Source organism: Rhinichthys klamathensis, unplaced genomic scaffold, assembly GCF_029890125.1.
Source record: "Rhinichthys klamathensis goyatoka isolate OS25496 unplaced genomic scaffold, OSU_Roscu_1.1 h1tg000776l_1, whole genome shotgun sequence".
Taxonomy (NCBI): domain Eukaryota; kingdom Metazoa; phylum Chordata; class Actinopteri; order Cypriniformes; family Leuciscidae; genus Rhinichthys; species Rhinichthys klamathensis.
The window spans coordinates 824,708-842,950 of record NW_026607175.1 but is presented as its reverse complement, the minus strand read 5'-3'; the positions used below and the strand labels follow the sequence as shown (position 1 = coordinate 842,950).

Below are 18,243 nucleotides of genomic sequence, written 5' to 3'. Positions count from 1 at the left end.
AAGTATTTGGGTACATTAATTGATGATAAACTAAGGTGGGTGGAAAACACAAATCTTCTTAACAATCTTACAATCTGAATAACAATTTAATCAGATCTGGCCAATTAATTTCGATTGACGTGTTAGATGTTACTTTTTTATTCCGATTGTGCTACTGGTCCGATTACAATCGCATTATTAGTGTCAATGTAAACACAGCTAATGATACAAGTGATATATTGTATTGTTTTGACATAAAAAGAAACATTAAGATACTTTATTCTAACTATAAATGGAATCAAACTCTTATTAAAGGTGGGGTATGTGATTTTCTTTTTTGACCATTTTTTCAAAATCACTTGAAATCCTATTCCTAACCCACTTACAGCCACTGAGTTAGAAGCACTGAAATGAAAATTAAGCAATTTAATCATCTGTGGAACGGGCAGGACTCGAAAAACTCCAGCCAATCATTTCCAAGACAACCTAGAATCATTGGACAGTCAGTGCGTCAATCAAACAGTCGTACCATCCCCCCCTCCCCCTCGAGCGAGTCAGGGCCAGTGTTGGAGGAAAGAAGGTAGGACCTTTTGAGTTGTGTATTTTCAAAATCTGCCGGCCGTTTTGCAAATCACATATTACCAAGAAAGTAACCTCAGAAGAAGAAACTATATTAATTTACAATTAAAATTCAAACATTTTTAGTCATCACTACTCACAGTAGTGTCTGCAGTTTATAATGTGGATCATCCTTCAGATCAGAGAGCAGCTTCACTCCTTCACTTCCTCTGTTTCTTAGTTTATTCCATGACAGATCCAGTTCTCTCAGGTGTGAGGGGTTTGATCTCAGAGCTGAAGCCAGAGCAACACAATCTTCATCTGTAACCCCACAACTCCACAACCTGTAGAGAACAATGACACTCTTCAGTCTCTCAGTTCAGGATCAGATAAGCAGGAACTTCACAATCAGAAACAGAGACTTAATCCATGACATGATTGACAGGTCCAGTGTAACGGTACTGATCCACTTTTGCTACACGACTGAAGCGTGGTGTCGCACCCTCTCCACATTTGTAAGTTGATGCGCGTTCCTCAAGTTTACCGCTATGGGCGTGGTTTTGACCCAGCGGCCAGTCTAGAACAAAGGCCCCTCGAGAGACTACTTCTATTGGATAGACGCGTCGCGTTTGACATATTCATTTGCATAAAGCTGGGCATCGGCCAGCTTTTTGACGCGCAGCATTTTTCCAAATGAAGCGCCGCCTTCCCGGGATGCTTTGCGGGCGCGTTAAAGTCGCGTGACGTCACCCATAGGAATAAAGTGGAGTGCGGCGCGACTGAAGTGTCGCACGGACAAGTGGATCAGTACCGTAAGGTTCAGACCTGCTTCTACTTGCTGCTTCAGAAGGTTCATTTCAATAACATAAATGTCATAATCATTTAACTTATGTTTTCATCATAATGACAAATACAATTATGTCACTTTTCCAAATCACTCGATATGTTCACATCTCTAATCCAGTGTTTCAACTGTGGAAAGAGATCAATAAAACATTGTTATGGAATTTTTCTATTATTACTCTGATTTCAGTGATTCCTAATGATGGCCTCATCTGTTCTCACGAATGTAGTGAGAGGGGGCCTTTGGGTGATAATTTACTGTGGTTGGGAGTCAGTGGAGGTAAGGAAAAGCAGGTGGTCAAGGGGTCATCTTGAGTGCATTTGTACGTTATAGCCTAAAGGGTTAAGGGGGTATTTACCTCTCAGGGCCAGGGAGAAATAGGAAAAAACAAAGCATATCTCTCCTGTGAGGGGAGGGCAGAAATAAGGCCTTGGAGGACGCAAGATATAAAAAAGACAGACACTGCTTCTCTGTATCTCTCCTCACTGACTCACGAATGTGTATTGGTGACGAAGATCTCTCTTGCAAGAGAATAAATACTTTATAAACTATTAAATTGGACTCAGAGTGTCTCTTACTCAGTGATGATGTTTGTTGGAAAGGAAAAGCCACAACAATTTGGTGTCAGAAGAGTGGGATTCCTTGGAAGTGCCTTCTGGACCTGAGAGCGGACGGTGTTTGGCCACCTGGACTGAGCAGTTCCAGCTCTACCTCATAAGCTTGAGAGAGAGAGGCCGACCGCTATCGGGTCCGGGAGGGGCTCCACTGGAATCAAAAGAAAGTGAACCCGTGGCAACCAGCATATCTCTGGTAAGAGACGTCTAAAATATTTTCTTTTGGGGAAAAGTATTTTGTTTCGGGTATGAAATTGAACCATATTGGCTGAGGGCTGTTTCTGTGGTACGTAATCTGAGATTAATTGAGATCTATATATAGATCAAGAGGTTTCAAACAGATACGAGAGAAAATTATCTGAGATTAATTGAGGTCTGTAACAGATCAAGAGATTTCAAACAGATAGGTACCCTGAAAATCAGTTGTTCCACCACGGAGCAAATCGTTTTTAGATACTGAGGCTAATTAGGGGGAACCAGAACAGTTTTTGGTAAACCATAATTAGGAGGGCACTAATAGTGCAACCCGACCGATTTGGGTTAAAAGAAAAAATCGGGTCTGTTGGGGACGCCTAACAGATCAGGAAAACGCGCGTTGAAGAGAAATCCATAGAGAACACAGAAAAGCAGCCAATATGTGGAAGTCTCAAGGTAAGCATGCAAATTTGATATACCGGTTTTCTATCAAATGAGAAAATTATGGGGGAAAATTTATGTTTTAGATATTGAAAAACTGTGAAAATACCATGATTTCCCCAGGGAGGGAACACTGAGCACAACTAGACTGAAAGTAGTGCGAGAATCAGTTGAACAGGGCAGTGAGAAACAAAAAGGTTGTTATGGCTGTGTTCAACGTGTGTAAGCAATGTGGACAAACAATGGATTGTTGTCTTAAAGGGGTAGATAAAAAAAGAACTGTCGAGAGAAATAAGGTTTTAACTTCTTCATCCAGTAAATGGATGCATGACATTAGATGTCTAGAGAACTTACATTTATATGATACGGATTGAAGTAGCAAGCAGCAATAAGGCTGTCTGTGTGAAATAGGGGATTGTAATTTGATATTTTGGTTTCTGCAAAACAGTAAAGATAAGTGGGACTGAGACAATACGGATAATATTTTTTTTGGATCTCAGACTAACCATTTGATAAAGGAATCAAATGTGAGAAGTAGTTATAATGAAAAAAATAAAATTAAAATTAATGTTATCAAAACAAGGGAAAGATTGGAAATTCAAGTGTCACTATGACGGGTGAGAGACTTGATGGAAGAGGGAAGTAAAAAAAAAATAAAAAAAAATATAAAAAAAAGGTTGGTGTGTGAGATATGTTTGTGTGGTGATTGTGCAAACAATCATGTACTGGTTAGATAATGAAGGAACTGGCATGTAGGGAAAAGAAAGGAGAGGATACAGAAGGAACTGGCATGTAGGGAAAGATTGAGATTGACAGGGATTAACATGATATGAAGAATGTTTTAAGTTGATGATAATACCAAATTAGTAAGGTGTAAAGACAGCTATGTCCAGCTGGAAGTGTGACCAAAGTAATCAAAAAACTTGTGAAACTCTCTTAGAATAAGTTGAGTGAGCCGTGCTACTTATTAAAATTAATGTGCTGCCAATAATAATGATGAAGATTATGATTTGGCTATTGTGATTAAATCCGCCACTGGTGGACTGTAAAAGCATACAGAGAACTGCTTATCAGTGGCTCTGTTTACATTCCTGAATGGGACACACACTGCTTCAAGGGTGTGCAGTAAGTTGGAGCCGTTTGCAAGCTCACAGTGATCAAACTATAGTCAAGATGTCTGATGCTGTAGTTGAGGCTGACGCATGAACCCACCAGATGACAGAGAGTGTCTTGATTGTGGTCAGCAGGACCATTTAACACGTAACTGTAAATGCCCACCGAGAAGGTGTTTGAAAATGTGAGTGACACATTTCTGGTATTAATGTGGGTTTGAAAGTAGATCAGTGTCTAAATGACGACAGTAACATTTTTCGTCTGAGAAATAAGAGATACAAACAAGGTAAATCCTTTTGAAGAAAAGATCTATAATAGTAATTTTTATAAGTGAATTGAATACAGTTTGATGCAAAATTAATGACTCCAACATATGTGAGTAGCAAAATATGTAAAGGTAACTAAAAGGATTATTGTGTTTTAATTAAACATTTAAAAAAAGGGGTTCAGGTAATATAGAGAGACAGATCTCACAGATGATTTATAATAACTGCAAAAGATGCAGAGTAGCCTTGTCAAAGTTAGTGTGAATCCTGAATGGAGATTGATAAACTCCTAGGGAAAAAACTTTGAAGTCAGAGATTGAACTATGGTAATTGAGATTGAGAAATGTGAAACGTTATTGAGAACTAGAATAATTATTTTTATGTAAGAACAAATAAGCAGAAGCAGTAGGCTACTGGATTAACAGTTGCTAAATGTAAAATATGTAGAAAGGCATTTGATTAAACAAACAGCATGAAAAGTTGACCATGAAAGAACTAGAAGCTGTTTTGCTTCCAAAAGATAAGTTTGTTATTGGCTGTAATGAAACAGTTCGCTTATCTAAAATCTGATGTGTGCTGTGCCTGAAACTGCCAGTGCGACAGAGACTCAATCTGAGAGGAAATTTGTAATGTCTAAATTCCCTGAGGAGGGCAAAAGACAAATATAAAACCATGTTTATTTGGAAACACATGTAATTTCTGGCAAAGATGCCTTAAGCTGGGATGGAGTTAAAAGATGGTAGATAAAGTTTGATAATGTTTAGAAGTATATGAGAGAGCAGTGTACCAGTCCTCAATGTCTCAGAGTCTCTCTCAGTAAATGTCAGCTAAAAGCTGTTATCTGAGCCTGTGTCATTAGCTATTTATAGTAAAGCACAGTGTTTCAGTTGAAGATCATAGACACCGAGATGTTAAAAGAAACCATTGCCATTTAGAGAGCAATTTGTTTTAAAAGTAAAACTGAATGACTTTAAAGAAGTATTTAAAATAATAATACAGACCTTAAACGATAGAGGTGACATTTGATTAGCTTATTTTAGGACCAGTAACTTCTTTGTCTCATTTAGTCTCCACCATTCAGGACCGATGGCTCCGGCTACAGATGAAGTACACTGAATGTACGGTTGTGATCTAAATTAACTGAGTATAATCTAAGCAGCTAGGTTTCTGCTTTTAAGATGGTTAATGGATTTAAGTGATTAAATACTGCTGTTATTAACCTGTCTCCCTGTGTGAACACTATTAGGCAATCGGAATGGCTCTGGTGACTCTTGAACGTACCTTTCCTAAGCTCGAGAAAACAACTGATTTTGTTGAAGAAGACTGATTTGGTATTGGGAAAGAGCGGTCACCAGTGTGTACGTGTGTACGAGTGGCTATTCAATGACGGGAGGATCTTCCTGGCCAGGGGACAGCCCAACGCAGGGGGTCACGAACATTGGGCACATCCGGATGGAGGTGTTATATGTGAGAAAGGTATGAGAGTTGAGCGCTGATTACTGGAGGCCACCGGGGTCAGCAGAGCATTGAGAGGTGAGATGGGCTGTGAGGAGTTACGGCAGTCTGACCCAGAAAATGTGAGTTTCCTCTATACCACTCGCCAGAAGAAACCGCATTAGTTGTATGGCTTGTTTTTCATTGTGACAAGTGTCTGCAACTATGGCAGGGGGACAACACCCTGAGGAGAAGAAAATTATAGATAACGAGCTAATGGGCTTTCGAGAGCCAGCTGAGACCAAAAGGGGATTGCCATTAGTTGTTGTGGAGACAGTAGCAAAACTTTTTATGTACTGGTTGCCTTAAGGGCAAGGAAAATCATAGTGTTGATTTAGAACTAATATGTCTATGACATAGTTTTAACTCTTGAAGGTCGTTAGACATGGTGGTGGCTAAAGATGAAGACAGCTTTTGTAGATTTGAGAAAAGTCTGGAAAACAAAATTTAATGGTAAAATGTTAGTGATTAATTTAATATTGCATTCTGTTTAAGTTAAAGTTGGAAAATATTATTTGTTTATAGTGAGAGAGACTGCCTGAGTTGGAGGAAGGGATGGTAACTGTGTCTGTCTTTCTGTTATCGGCCTGCCTGAGCAAGCTGAAGAAAAATAATGATAATGAAACAAAACAACCCAGCTGACTTGTCTAAAAATCAAATGAATAATGAACAAGACATGCTTTGGAACTGGTTAAGAGACCAGGTAAAATTAGATAGAAGCTACAGGAAAATGGAAAGGTTAAAATCTTATTTAAAATTTAAATCTTTTAGCAATAATATAAAGAAAAGTGAACATTGAGAATGAGCAGTTAACATATGTGTGTCTAGTGTGAGTGCGTGTGATGGTGACAGCACTTTATGTCTTGTATGTATTAGTTTGGGGCACTAATATTCCGCCTGAATAGTGTGTATATTGCGTCATTAACCTCTGGAATGAGTTTATCATTACAGATGGGTTAAGGCAAATGACAAATTTTAAGGAAGGCGATAATTCTGAGTGGATCCGATGAAAAGATGATATAGAACATGGGACGAGCTTTAAGTTGATTGGTCATCAAGCTCTGTCTGGTAGTAATACTTTTGTCATACATAGATTTGAAGATCAGTTTAAGTAAATTGGAATTGTGTAGTTGTAGATCACCATCTGGCATGGGCTGAGATAAAAGAAGAGAAAGATGTCTGGGCAAAATTTGGCTGAAGGACGCCGTTTGGGTTAGTGTTGATGGCAAATCAGATTTATTTAAATTGATGAATGAGCGGGGTCATTGCATCAAAAGGGGGATGGTAACAATTGCCAAATATGGTTTACTAAGGGGTTCACATTTGCTGAAAGCCATTGCACAGGTGGGGCAATATTGCTGTCTGTAAGTGTGCCGCACACGCTGATAACAAAATTGCAGGAGACGCCAGGGCAGATGCAGCAGCGAAGGCCGCAGCAGCACAGCAGACAAAAGAAACTATGTGTACTTTACTATCTGAAAATAGCCTCGACATTTGCTTTTCTTTACAGAGCATGCAGACTTTTAATTCAGGGCAGAATGTCCCCTATAAAATAATGGTTATGGATGAATTTGACGAACTATCCTGGCCTGGATTGTTATTGTGGCAGAAAGAAACAAGGCCACACCTGCGCTGCGCATAACTTAAATTTTCCTTTTACAGAATGTCAGGATGGATTGGATCAAACAGAACTAATTCTGTTTCAAATGTATAAATATTCTGTTGTGGACATGAGCAAAGTGGGTTGAGTGTTTTTCAGGGTAAAAGGACCCCGAGTGCTATTAAGTGAGCAAGAAATTATCCGGTGATAATGTTTCAGGTTGTTGAATCCACAGGTCACACCAAAAGGGACGAGCGACTAGACAAGCGGTCACTAACAAAATACTTAAGGTCTCCATTCACAGGTGAAAGCAGGCAAGAAATGGTTCATTCCAGTGGGGGTGCGGTTGTGATTTAAGGGAAAACCTTATAAGGATCAGAAAATGGTTGGAGAATGTGTCACCTGGGTCCAAGCCTCTCACCTTAGACAACACCAACAGGCCTCAACCATCCAATAGAGCACAAAGTGAGGGATTCAAGGACGTGCTAGTAACGTACCTCCCGAACCAACGAGGGAAAGACCATGGCTACGGCACGCAAAGTGTCACCCTGGCGAACACGGAACGTCCGTGGGGCGAACGAGATGATCAACACACCTGGAGGAACCAACTGCCAACTGATGGTTTAAGTTTAACAGAAGAATCTGTTTTTGTGATGATTTTGATGATTTTGTTTGAATCAACCTAGGTATTGATTTGATTGGTGCAAATGTAGAAAATCTATTAATTTATGTGTAACAAGCAAAAAAGACGGACCGTAATGGAGATATTAGAGTTAATTTTGAACAACTAATTTGGTTAGAGGAATGGAAAAAATTATAAGACTTCTCTGGTTAGATTTGTTAAACAGTGCGTTCAATAGAGCTTACTAAATTGAATTAGAAGTGAATGAAATATGGAGATGGGTGTAGATTAATGGAAAAGGCTTAATGATAGGAGTTAGGATTGTGTGTGTTATTCTGATAATTTTGTTATTCATGGGTGAATATGATTACAGAGACAGGTGAAAACCTGCTGTCTGTTCAATTGGTGAAAATGACAGTCTGTCCCAAGGATGAACAAAATGATGCGACGATACAGTTAGCGGGAGCTACAGTGAGATATGTGTAAAATGTATGTTCTGTTTGTTTTTCTTCAATTTGTTTATTTTCTGAGAAAGATTAAGGGCAAAAGATTTAAAGAAGGTTACAAGCAGCGGTCATCCGTGTTACGAGGTGGCGTACAAGGACAGGGTTTGAAACTGAGGGATTTTTATTACACTTTTATCTGTTTGTTTTCTTACTGTGTTATAACTATTTATTCCTTACTGGTGTGACTGAGGGTCTGCTTGCAGGAACGCAGGAACACTGATTCCTCGTTTAGCCCGGCCCAGTAAAAATGTTTACTTGCTTGCTAAATAATTATGGGGCTTTCCCCCACAAAAAAACAGCCTTATGCTTCTTCATTCTAAACTTTTTCTTCACAGGTTCAAGGAGAGTGATTTGTAATGACTTGAACTTGCATTTATTATTACTATTATTACAATGTTTGATTAATCAGTTATCAGAGTATGATAAACAGAGAGGAGTTGTTATGTAATTTTTCTATTATTACTCTGATTTCAGTGATTCCTAATGATGGCCTCATCTGTTCTCACGAATGTAGTGAGAGGGGGCCTTTGGGTGATAATTTACTGTGGTTGGGAGTCAGTGGAGGTAAGGAAAAGCAGGTGGTCAAGGGGTCATCTTGAGTGCATTTGTACGTTATAGCCTAAAGGGTTAAGGGGGCATTTACCTCTCAGGGCCAGGGAGAAATAGGAAAAAACAAAGTATATCTCTCCTGTGAGGGGAGGGCAGAAATAAGGCCTTGGAGGACGCAAGATATAAAAAAGACAGACACTGCTTCTCTGTATCTCTCCTCACTGACTCACGAATGTGTATTGGTGACGAAGATCTCTCTTGCAAGAGAATAAATACTTTTTAAACTATTAAATTGGACTCAGAGTGTCTCTTACTCAGTGATGATGTTTGTTGGAAAGGAAAAGCCACAACAACATCTTGAGAATAATATCTCACATCTCAGTAGCATTACATTAACCTCAGGCATTTAGTGTTGACAGCAGGTTCCAGCAGTTCGCTAGAGAAATGAACTCTAGAGAGAAGCATTTCGTATATGCACTATATAAGTCTTTTCATTATATTTACTTAACCTGTTAGTGGTGTTTTGATTATTTAATGTATGTTTAAATAAATTTGTCATGAAAACAAGTTATGAAAGCCACTGTGTAAATGATTATATTTCAAAAATTAATTGGAGTAAAAAATTACCTTCATAATTATATTTAGAAGTTAATGCAGAACCTGCCTTATTTGCAATTTACATGTTTTTTATTATTTGAGCATTGATTATTATATTTAAAAATAAATAGCAACTGAATTGAATTATTTGGGCTCTCTTGTTAATTGTAAAATGTAATATTATAGTAATGTGTAATGAAGGGCTCCTTATAGCGGTGGGACTAAATATCGATCTGGTTATATATTGTTGTTCTTCTCCGTGCGATCAACACATTCTCATCCCAAGGCGTCATCTAACTGACGCTTTTGACCATGCGTCAACATGCCGATGCACATGGTACCCCTTAAGCGTCAATATGAGACGCTCATCCTCGGGGGTCATCTAACTCAGTGGTTTTCAAACCTGTCCTGGAGGGACATTATCACATGGGTTAATGAGCTGATGAGTTGAATCAGTTGTGTTTGATTCGGGAGACAAAGAAAACGTGCAGTGTTGGGGGTCCTCCAGGACAGGTTTGAAAACCACTGATCTAACTGACGCTTTTGACCATGCGTCTAAATCCGACGCACATGGCACCCTTTAGCGTCAGTTAGATGACGTTTCCGTTATGGTTTAGGTTTAGGTCTGGGGTAGGGTTAGGGTTAGACCACTAGGAGGCGCGTCTCATATTGACGCTTAAGGGGTACCATGTGCGTCGGCATGTTGACGCATGGTCAAAAGCGTCAGTTAGATGATGCCTTGGGATGAGAACGGGCTGGTGCGATACGATAATCAATGTGCTGGCGCCAAATATTGATATTTAAATTAAGAAAATAAGGCTCTAAATAGATTACCCTGTTCCCAGCGTCACTACTTCATGGCTCCTAACGGTAGCGCTAACACATGAATGAGGGAAACGTGAACATAAGTTAACTAGCCTATGAAAAAGAGGTTTTTAATAGGGATGTGCAAGACTAGTCGACTAAACGGTACAGCTGCTACTAGTCGACACTGAAAACAATAGATTACACAGAAAAAATACACAAGATTTAATCGTTCAAACTACTGTCAGTTTAATGTTTCTGTGAAGAGCAGCGCGCGAGCCCTGGAAATGGAGTGGGACCAGTGGAGCAAATGTTAAAGGGATAGTTCCCTTTTAATTTTCATAAAATGAAAATTTTATTTAATTGTAATTTTTGGGTGAACTATCCCTTTAATGAACGTCACTGAGCGCTGCACCGTCTGGAGTCCCAGGAGCTCTGAAGGATAAGAGGAGGAGTGACGACAGTGGAAGACAGGAGAAGACCAGGCCTGGACATTTACATTGTGTTTTGTCTATGAATGGGCGGCAGTCGACTATGAAGCACCTGCCGTTTACTTTCGATTTACTGATTTTAAAACTCCCGTTTACCGTTCTCCAGTTCACCTTTCTTCCCTGCGCCTGGAACTTTGTTATATTTATATTCGAAACCATTTTAAAGATCACATTAAAATAAAACACTTGGAAAAATAATAACTGAACCTTTTTATTTTACCTCAGATGTGTTTTCTTCGTGTCAGGCACAGAAATGGCCGCTCAAAACACAAACGAGGCGCGGGAATATTTTTAAGTTAAAATAAAACAGAAAAGTTTTATGAAAGCCGTGCCATTTCAAACTGGCATAATTCCACTAGAGCCATGCGTAACCCTATTCAGGACATGACCGTAGGTGTGATAGCCGAAGCAAGCAAATGCCCATCGCGTATTTACTTCAACACCGAAAAAATAACTGAGCTTCAGAATCAGCTTTATTCGCCAAGTGTGCGGCGTTTATTATGGGATTTGACTGTTTGATTCATAGATTAAGTGCTCAAATGGATCATATATATGCAAGTCTTCAGAGGGTTTTTACTTTTGGACTTGTCAGTAACAAAACTTGTTGTAAATATTAATTATAATAGAATTTATTTAAACACATATTGTTTAAAAGAAAAAACTGTTTAATAAAAAAAGAGAAAGCAATTTCACATTTAGTTTACTCCCCCCTGTTGTACCGAACCCGTACCGAACCGTGACTTCAATACCGAGGTATGTACCGAACCGCCATGTTTGTTTACCGTTACACCCCTAATGTTGACACCTTTATACAATCTTACCTCAGTATCTCCAGTTTACAGTGAGGATCCTTCAGTACATCAGAGAGCAGCTTCACTCCTCTGTTTCCTTGTTTATTCAATGACAGATCCAGTTGTCTCAGGTGTGAGGGGTTTGATTTCAGAGCAGAAGCCAGAGCAACACAAGCTTCATCTGTAACACCACACGAATTCAACCTGTAGAGAACGATGACACTCTTCAATCTCTCAGTTCAGGATTAGATAATCAGGAACTTCACAATCAGAAACAGAGACTTAATCCATGACATGATTGACAGGTCCAGTCTAAAGCATGAAGTAGTGATGTTACGTTTGACACTGAAGCTCCGATGTGTGTATCGCAAATGCGACGCAATTTCTATTGAAGCCCCGTATCGGGGTGTGTTTTGGTTTCCCAGAGTCACGTGATCGATGACAAATGAAGCCTCACATTCTGTCCAATCACGTGCGCGTTTCGCTTTGGGTGTCAGAAGGCTCGAACCCCAGATCTTACTTAACGAGTCCTTGTTGGCTCAGTCTGGTTGACGGGTTTGTGAGGAGAGTGCTGTACTTGGAAAGTTAATCAATACATTAGGCTACATTTAAATTACCAAAACTACTTTATTTCTTTTTTGTTGTTGTTGTGTCATTTTGTTTTTGTAAAATCTTTGCACTTTGGTGTTTTTTAGGTATTATTATTATTGTTATTTGGGGTTAGTAGGGTGGGCTTAGGGGAGAGGGGATAGGGTGTTGGTGTTTGGTGAAGGATTTGTAATTAGAGCAATGGCAACAGCCAAAAAAAGGAAGACTTCCCCTATCTGGGAACATTTTGAGCTTACAGCTTCCAATGTATGTACTCATTTAGAAAAAAGAAGAGAAATGAAATATTTATTTATTTATTATTTAAAATTGTACTTATTTTTTTGTTGTATTTCATTTCTTAATTTCATATAACTTTTTTCAGAAGGTGAGATGCTTGGTGTGTGACAAAGAGCTGGTGTATGAAAACAGCACATCATCCATACTAAGGCATTTCAGAGCTTTACATGAGACTGTACAGCCCCAGAACAATACAAGCACAGAAAGTAGGACTGTTGCTTCATGATTTTTATTCATAATTGTGAATGCATTTTCATGATTTCAATTAATATATGTATATATAACTTCTTTAATTATAGCATCTCGCAAACAAATGGTTGATGAGGCACTGGTCAACATGGTCATAAAAGACTCACAGCCATTTACAGTGGTTGAGGATGAGGGTTTCAGGGGCCTCATCCATGCCCTTGATCCTTCCTATATAATCCCAACCAGACATGTGAGTATACTGCCCTACAAAGGCAAAGTGCAGTAACTACATATTTGGTCAAAATTGAGTTTAGACTGAAAATGGGCTTCATAACACCTCCTTTGTCTTGTGACAAAAGCTCTTGGTCCAACTGGGTCCCGTTTTAGAGAAATCACTATGTCAAATTTGCAGTAACTACGAAATCCAACCTAATACAGAGGCTAACCGCAGTAAGTGTAGATACTACGTTCTGCCTGTGTTTACCTGGCTTTGACGCAGATACTGCGGTCTGCCTAGTAGCCCCATCCAAAACATTCCATCACACACACCACAAACACGATAGCTGCTAGAAATATATGGTAAAACTGACACAAATATCATGGCACAATCCCGAGGAAAAACCATGGTGGAACTTGCTTTGAAACGCAAGTATCCAAACAACGGTAGGAAGATGGATAACATATGAACAACTAACCAGTCAAATAACATATAAATCTATTAATTATCATAAGCCGGTTTAATAGCGATCCGCTAGCATATTAAACCATTTTAGCCTACCTGCTCCCTTGAAGACTGTAACATCTATCCAGTCTGGAAATGCTGTCATAATCCAAATACGATCCCGTCACTGTTCTGTTTCTTGCCTTCATTTTTTCTTAAGCTATTTTCGTTTCAGGCAGCTAGTCCAATTGTTGTGAAGTTAACAAGATTACATTTAGTTAGTCGACTGGAGCAAAGTCACTGTTAGTTTAGCATTCTAGTGCTAGCCGATCTCCTGAGGAGAGCCGTGTAGCACCTGCAGCCGCAAGGACGGTCTTGAATTAAATGTCACTTTATCCTGGTTGTTTACTTCTCATTACACACGCTACATCACATGGTTGAGGTAAAATATCGCGTTGTTTAATTGATAGCCAATGAAGTTCAAGCTGAAAGTCATGGGTTGCGAAATAACCATCGAGATCAGTCGACTTTTTCCGTTCATATCTTCTACTCTCAATGATTACATTGGCAGTCACTTATTTTGACGTTAATAATTAACGGTTAGATCTAGGCTGTTCTGTTTATTGTTCTGTTTTGGTATTTAATGAATGAATTTTCTATTAAAATGAAAATCCACAAACCAAAATACCATTGATTGTGTGTAAAATGTTAAGGATGTTTGGAAAAATGACAATGTTGATTACAAAAAAATGTTTAGGACTGCGATGTGACAGGGACATTAGGACAAAAAATTATTATTGAAGGTTACAAGCAATTTCAATACTATCAACCTATTATAAACATCTATAAACAAACCACAAAACAGATTAAAAGACATAAGGAATACAAAAATGTGGAAGTCTGAACACATCTAAATTGTAGATACTGCACTTTGCTTTTGTAATAGTGCTCTAGTTGATCAAGGTAATTCAAAGGCAGAGTGCAGTATCTACATTTTTGGGGTCAAAGGTCATATCATTGGTCTTTTTTTATAAATATATAATTTTCCTTCCTAAAAAGGTATTAATTAAAAGTATCAACACTTTTGGACCTGCTACATGTTGGACCGGCCAGTATGAAAACTTTAGAGGCATTTTTCTCAGTTTCAATGGTGGCGTAGTTACTGCACTTAGCCTTTGTAGGGCAGTATAGCACAGGTCAATTTTGATGTATAATATATATAAAATATCTTTATCTATAATATAACTTTACTATAAATGTTTTTGGAACTCAAAAAGCTTTTAAAGAAAATGGTGGCTTCAAAATATGCAGAAGAAAAGAAGAAGGCCAAGGCCAACATGGAAAAAGCAACAGCTGTGTCTCTAACATCTGATATGTGGACTTCTATCAACATGGATGCATATCTTGCAATATCCTGCCATTACATCGATGACAGTTATAAGCTGAATACAGTGTTGTTGGATGTTGAGAAGTTCCCAAACAGGCACACAGTGGAAAATATGGCCCTGGTGAAAAAGAGTTTCATGATGGAGTGGGCAATCACCGACAAAGTGAAGTGCCTTGTCACAGATGCAGCACCAAACATGATTGCTTGTGCAAGAATTCTGCAAGTGAGACATTCAGTTTGCATTGCACATGCACTTAACACCATGCTGAAAAAGTCTTTTGATCAGGTACCAGTTCTGTGTGAGATTCGGAACAAAGCTAAAAAAGTGGTGACCTATTTTCGAAGCAGCACCTCTGCCAAAGAAATGTTGACCCAGGTGCAGCAAGAGATGAACAGGCCAGTTCATAAACTGATCAATGAAGTGGAAACACGCTGGAACAGCACTTTTCACATGCTTCAACGGCTGCATGAGGAGAGGCAAACTGTGGGAGCATCCCTTGCCTCACTTAAAACGTCTCGGGTTATGACTATAACCCTTGTTCCCTGAGAAGGGAACGAGACACTGCGTCGTAGTATCGACACTTTGGGGAACGAATGCCCACTAGGCCACGCACCGAAGACTGGCCTGCCCCGGAGTGAAACTGATTCAGGCACTCAGCTAGGACGAGAGCACATGTGCACCAGGCGTACTAGGGAGGTGCAGACTATAGAACCTAACAAAAGTGTGTGGGGTAGCCCAACCGGCTGCCTCACAGATCTCCTGGATAGGAACTCCCGAAAGGAGGGCCCTAGAGGACGCCATGCCTCTAGTCGAATGAGCCCTAACAGCTAAAGGTGAAGGCAAGTCGCGCACCTTGTAAGCCAAGGTAATACCCTGAACAATCCAATTACTAATAGTTTGCTTGGATGCCGGGAGTCCCTTCTTAGGTGACCCAAAACACACAAATAATTGGTCCGACCTCCTCCAAGAAGAGGACCTCTCGAGGTACACGCTCAAAGCTCTGACGGGGCAGAGCAAATTAAGCTTCTCTTCTTCTGCCGACACATGAGGTGGAGGATGAAATGCCTGAAGGACCTTGGACCGAGGCGTATTCATAGGAACCTTTGGCACGTAGCCCGGACTCGGGTGCAAAAAGGCTTTAACTCTGCCAGGGGCAAACTCCAAGCAAGCTGGTGTCACTGCCAGGGCTTGGAGATCTCCCACCCTCTTAAGAGAGGTAAAGCTAAGAGAAATACCATTTTTAGCGTAAGATCCTTAGGCGAAGCCGACTGCAGAGGTTCGCTGGGTGGAATCTCCAGAGGAGAGCCGACGAGGAGAGACACCTGGGGCCTCATGTATCAACACTGCGTACGCACAAAAACACGGCGTACGTCAGCTTTCACGTTCACGGCCAGATGTACTAACAGTGAAATTAACGTAAGAATGTGCGTTCCTCCAAGTAAACTTCATGTCTGGCGTACGTACATTTGTCGTGATTTTTGTCCGTTGGCGACTCATAGAGGCAATAAAGTGAAGTGGCAAACATTACACTACGAATTGTTCTATCGCACCACCAGCTGTCAGATATTGCTTATAATTTGTAATTGATAAATTATTTGACATATTATTGTCACACGAGTTTTATTATAATATTCTATTATGCAATTAAGTAAGAACATATATTAAGCATGTCCAAATTAATACAACCCGTCTAGCAATGGCAGCGTTGGCTTAACTAGGAATAAAAAATAAACTTCATTAATTCGGTCAGTAAAGATAAAAAGAAAGTAATATTTTTATTCAGCAAGGACACATTGAATTTGTTTAAAAGTGAGAGTAAATTCATTTATAATGTTACAAAAGATTATAAGATTTCTATATCTGTTTGATTTAAGTTTTTATTCATTAAAGAATCCTGAAAATACTATATCACGGTTTCCACGAAAATATGAAGCAGAACTCAAAAATGTTTCTTGATCATCAAATCATCATATTAGAATGATTTCTGAAGGATCATGTGACACTGAAGACTAGAGTAATGATGCTAAAAATTCAGCTCTGATCACAGGAATAAATTACATATTACAATATATCCACATAGAAGACATTTTCAGTGAAATTTCGTTTCTTGCTTGCTTTAGCCATGTTCTTGCCGGTTTCTTTTGACAAATTGGACTAATTACCATATCTGATTTAGATACCCTGGGATATAAATCGACCTCCATGAAAGAAGCTTCCACTGGGACCATAGAAGGATCTGGCGAGCCAGCTTGTATAATGGGCGCGAACGCTGACCTCCCTGGTGATTTATGTAGGAGACCACCGATGTGTTGTCTGACCGGACAAGAACATGAGGCCTCTCAGGTCTGGGAGGAAGTGTTTCAGAGCCTGAAACACTGCCAACATTTCTAGACATTTTATGTGCCACGAGAGATGATGGTCCTGCCACAGACCCTGAGCAGGGCGACCACTCATGATCGCCCCCCCAGCCCGTGAGGGAGGCATCCGTCGTTAGCATTACACAACGACAGGGAGCTCCCAGCACGGGCCCATGGGATAGGAATCAAGGTTCTTTCCACATGGCCAGGGCGCGAAGACAACGTCGCGTGACCCTGATCATGGGGAGAACCCCTTGGCCCTGAGCCACCACTGTAATGGTCTCATGTACAGCAGGCCGCAAGGTATAACGTTGGACGCTGCTGCCATCAGACCTAACAGTCTCTGAAACTGTTTTACAGTGAGTGAGTGGCCTAGCTTTGCTTGTTTGACGGCCGTGAGGATCGAAGCGATACGAGCAGGAGACAGGCTTGCCTGCATCGTCGTCGAATCCCAGATTACAGAAAAGTGGTCCTCTGTAGCAGAGATAGCACACTTTTCTTGGCATTGAGCCTCAAGCCTAGTTCTTGACGTGAGCGAGAACGACATCTCGATGCCGACCCGCCAGATGCTCCGATTGAGCTAAGATCAACCAATCGTCGATTTAATTCAAAATGCGGATGGCCCTAGAGTACGGAGCCAGAGCTGCATCCATACATTTCGTAAATGTTCGGAGAGAGAGAGCTAGGCCGAACGGAAGTACTCGATATTGGTACACTTCGCCCCCGAAAGCGCACCTCAGGAACTAGCACCTCAGAAACTACCTGTGTTGTGGAAGGATAGACACATGGATGTAAGCGTCCTTGAGATCTTTAGTGACAGACCAGTCCTCGGATCTGATCTGTGGCACGATTTGTCTCAACATTTTGAACCTTAGTTACATGACGGAAACGTACAGAACTAATACAATCAAAATGGGATACAACCCATCGTTCTCTGGAACAATGAAATACCGGCTGTATAACCCCAGTGTCCCTGCTGGAGGGAGGTACTGTATATATTCTATGGCCCCTATGTCCAATGGGATTTTTTTACCTTTTGTTCCATTACCAGAACCTGCTCGGGGCTCACCACGGTGGGATGAAAGCACCTTTTTGGTCTGCAGGACCCAACGAGAAATAATTGGCAGTAGCTTCGCACTGCCAAGAATTCTACTAAAGGTACCACCCTCTCGAGACTGGTTTCTGGATTTAGCTTTTGCTGGGCAATCAGCCTGTCGCCCTGTAACGGCGAACCGGCAGGGAACGACTGAACTGACTGCTCTAGGACCCTCCTCGAAGGGGGCGGGCATTCCAGGGCCA

The 18,243-nt window shown here is 40.3% G+C and overlaps 1 protein-coding gene across 1 annotated transcript in view; it reads right to left on the bottom strand.

Moving 5' to 3' along the window:
• Window positions 1–655: 655 nt before the first annotated feature.
• LOC130077755 (NACHT, LRR and PYD domains-containing protein 12-like) overlaps window positions 656–18,243 on the bottom strand; it is a 415,411-nt gene continuing 397,823 nt past the window's right edge. Inside the window, exons 11-12 of the mRNA XM_056243090.1 lie at window positions 11,495–11,668; window positions 656–881 (exon numbers count right to left, since the gene is read on the bottom strand). Of these exons, the coding sequence (XP_056099065.1) occupies window positions 695–881; window positions 11,495–11,668 (361 nt within the window). The 3' untranslated portion in view covers window positions 656–694. The remainder of the gene's footprint in view (window positions 882–11,494; window positions 11,669–18,243) is intronic.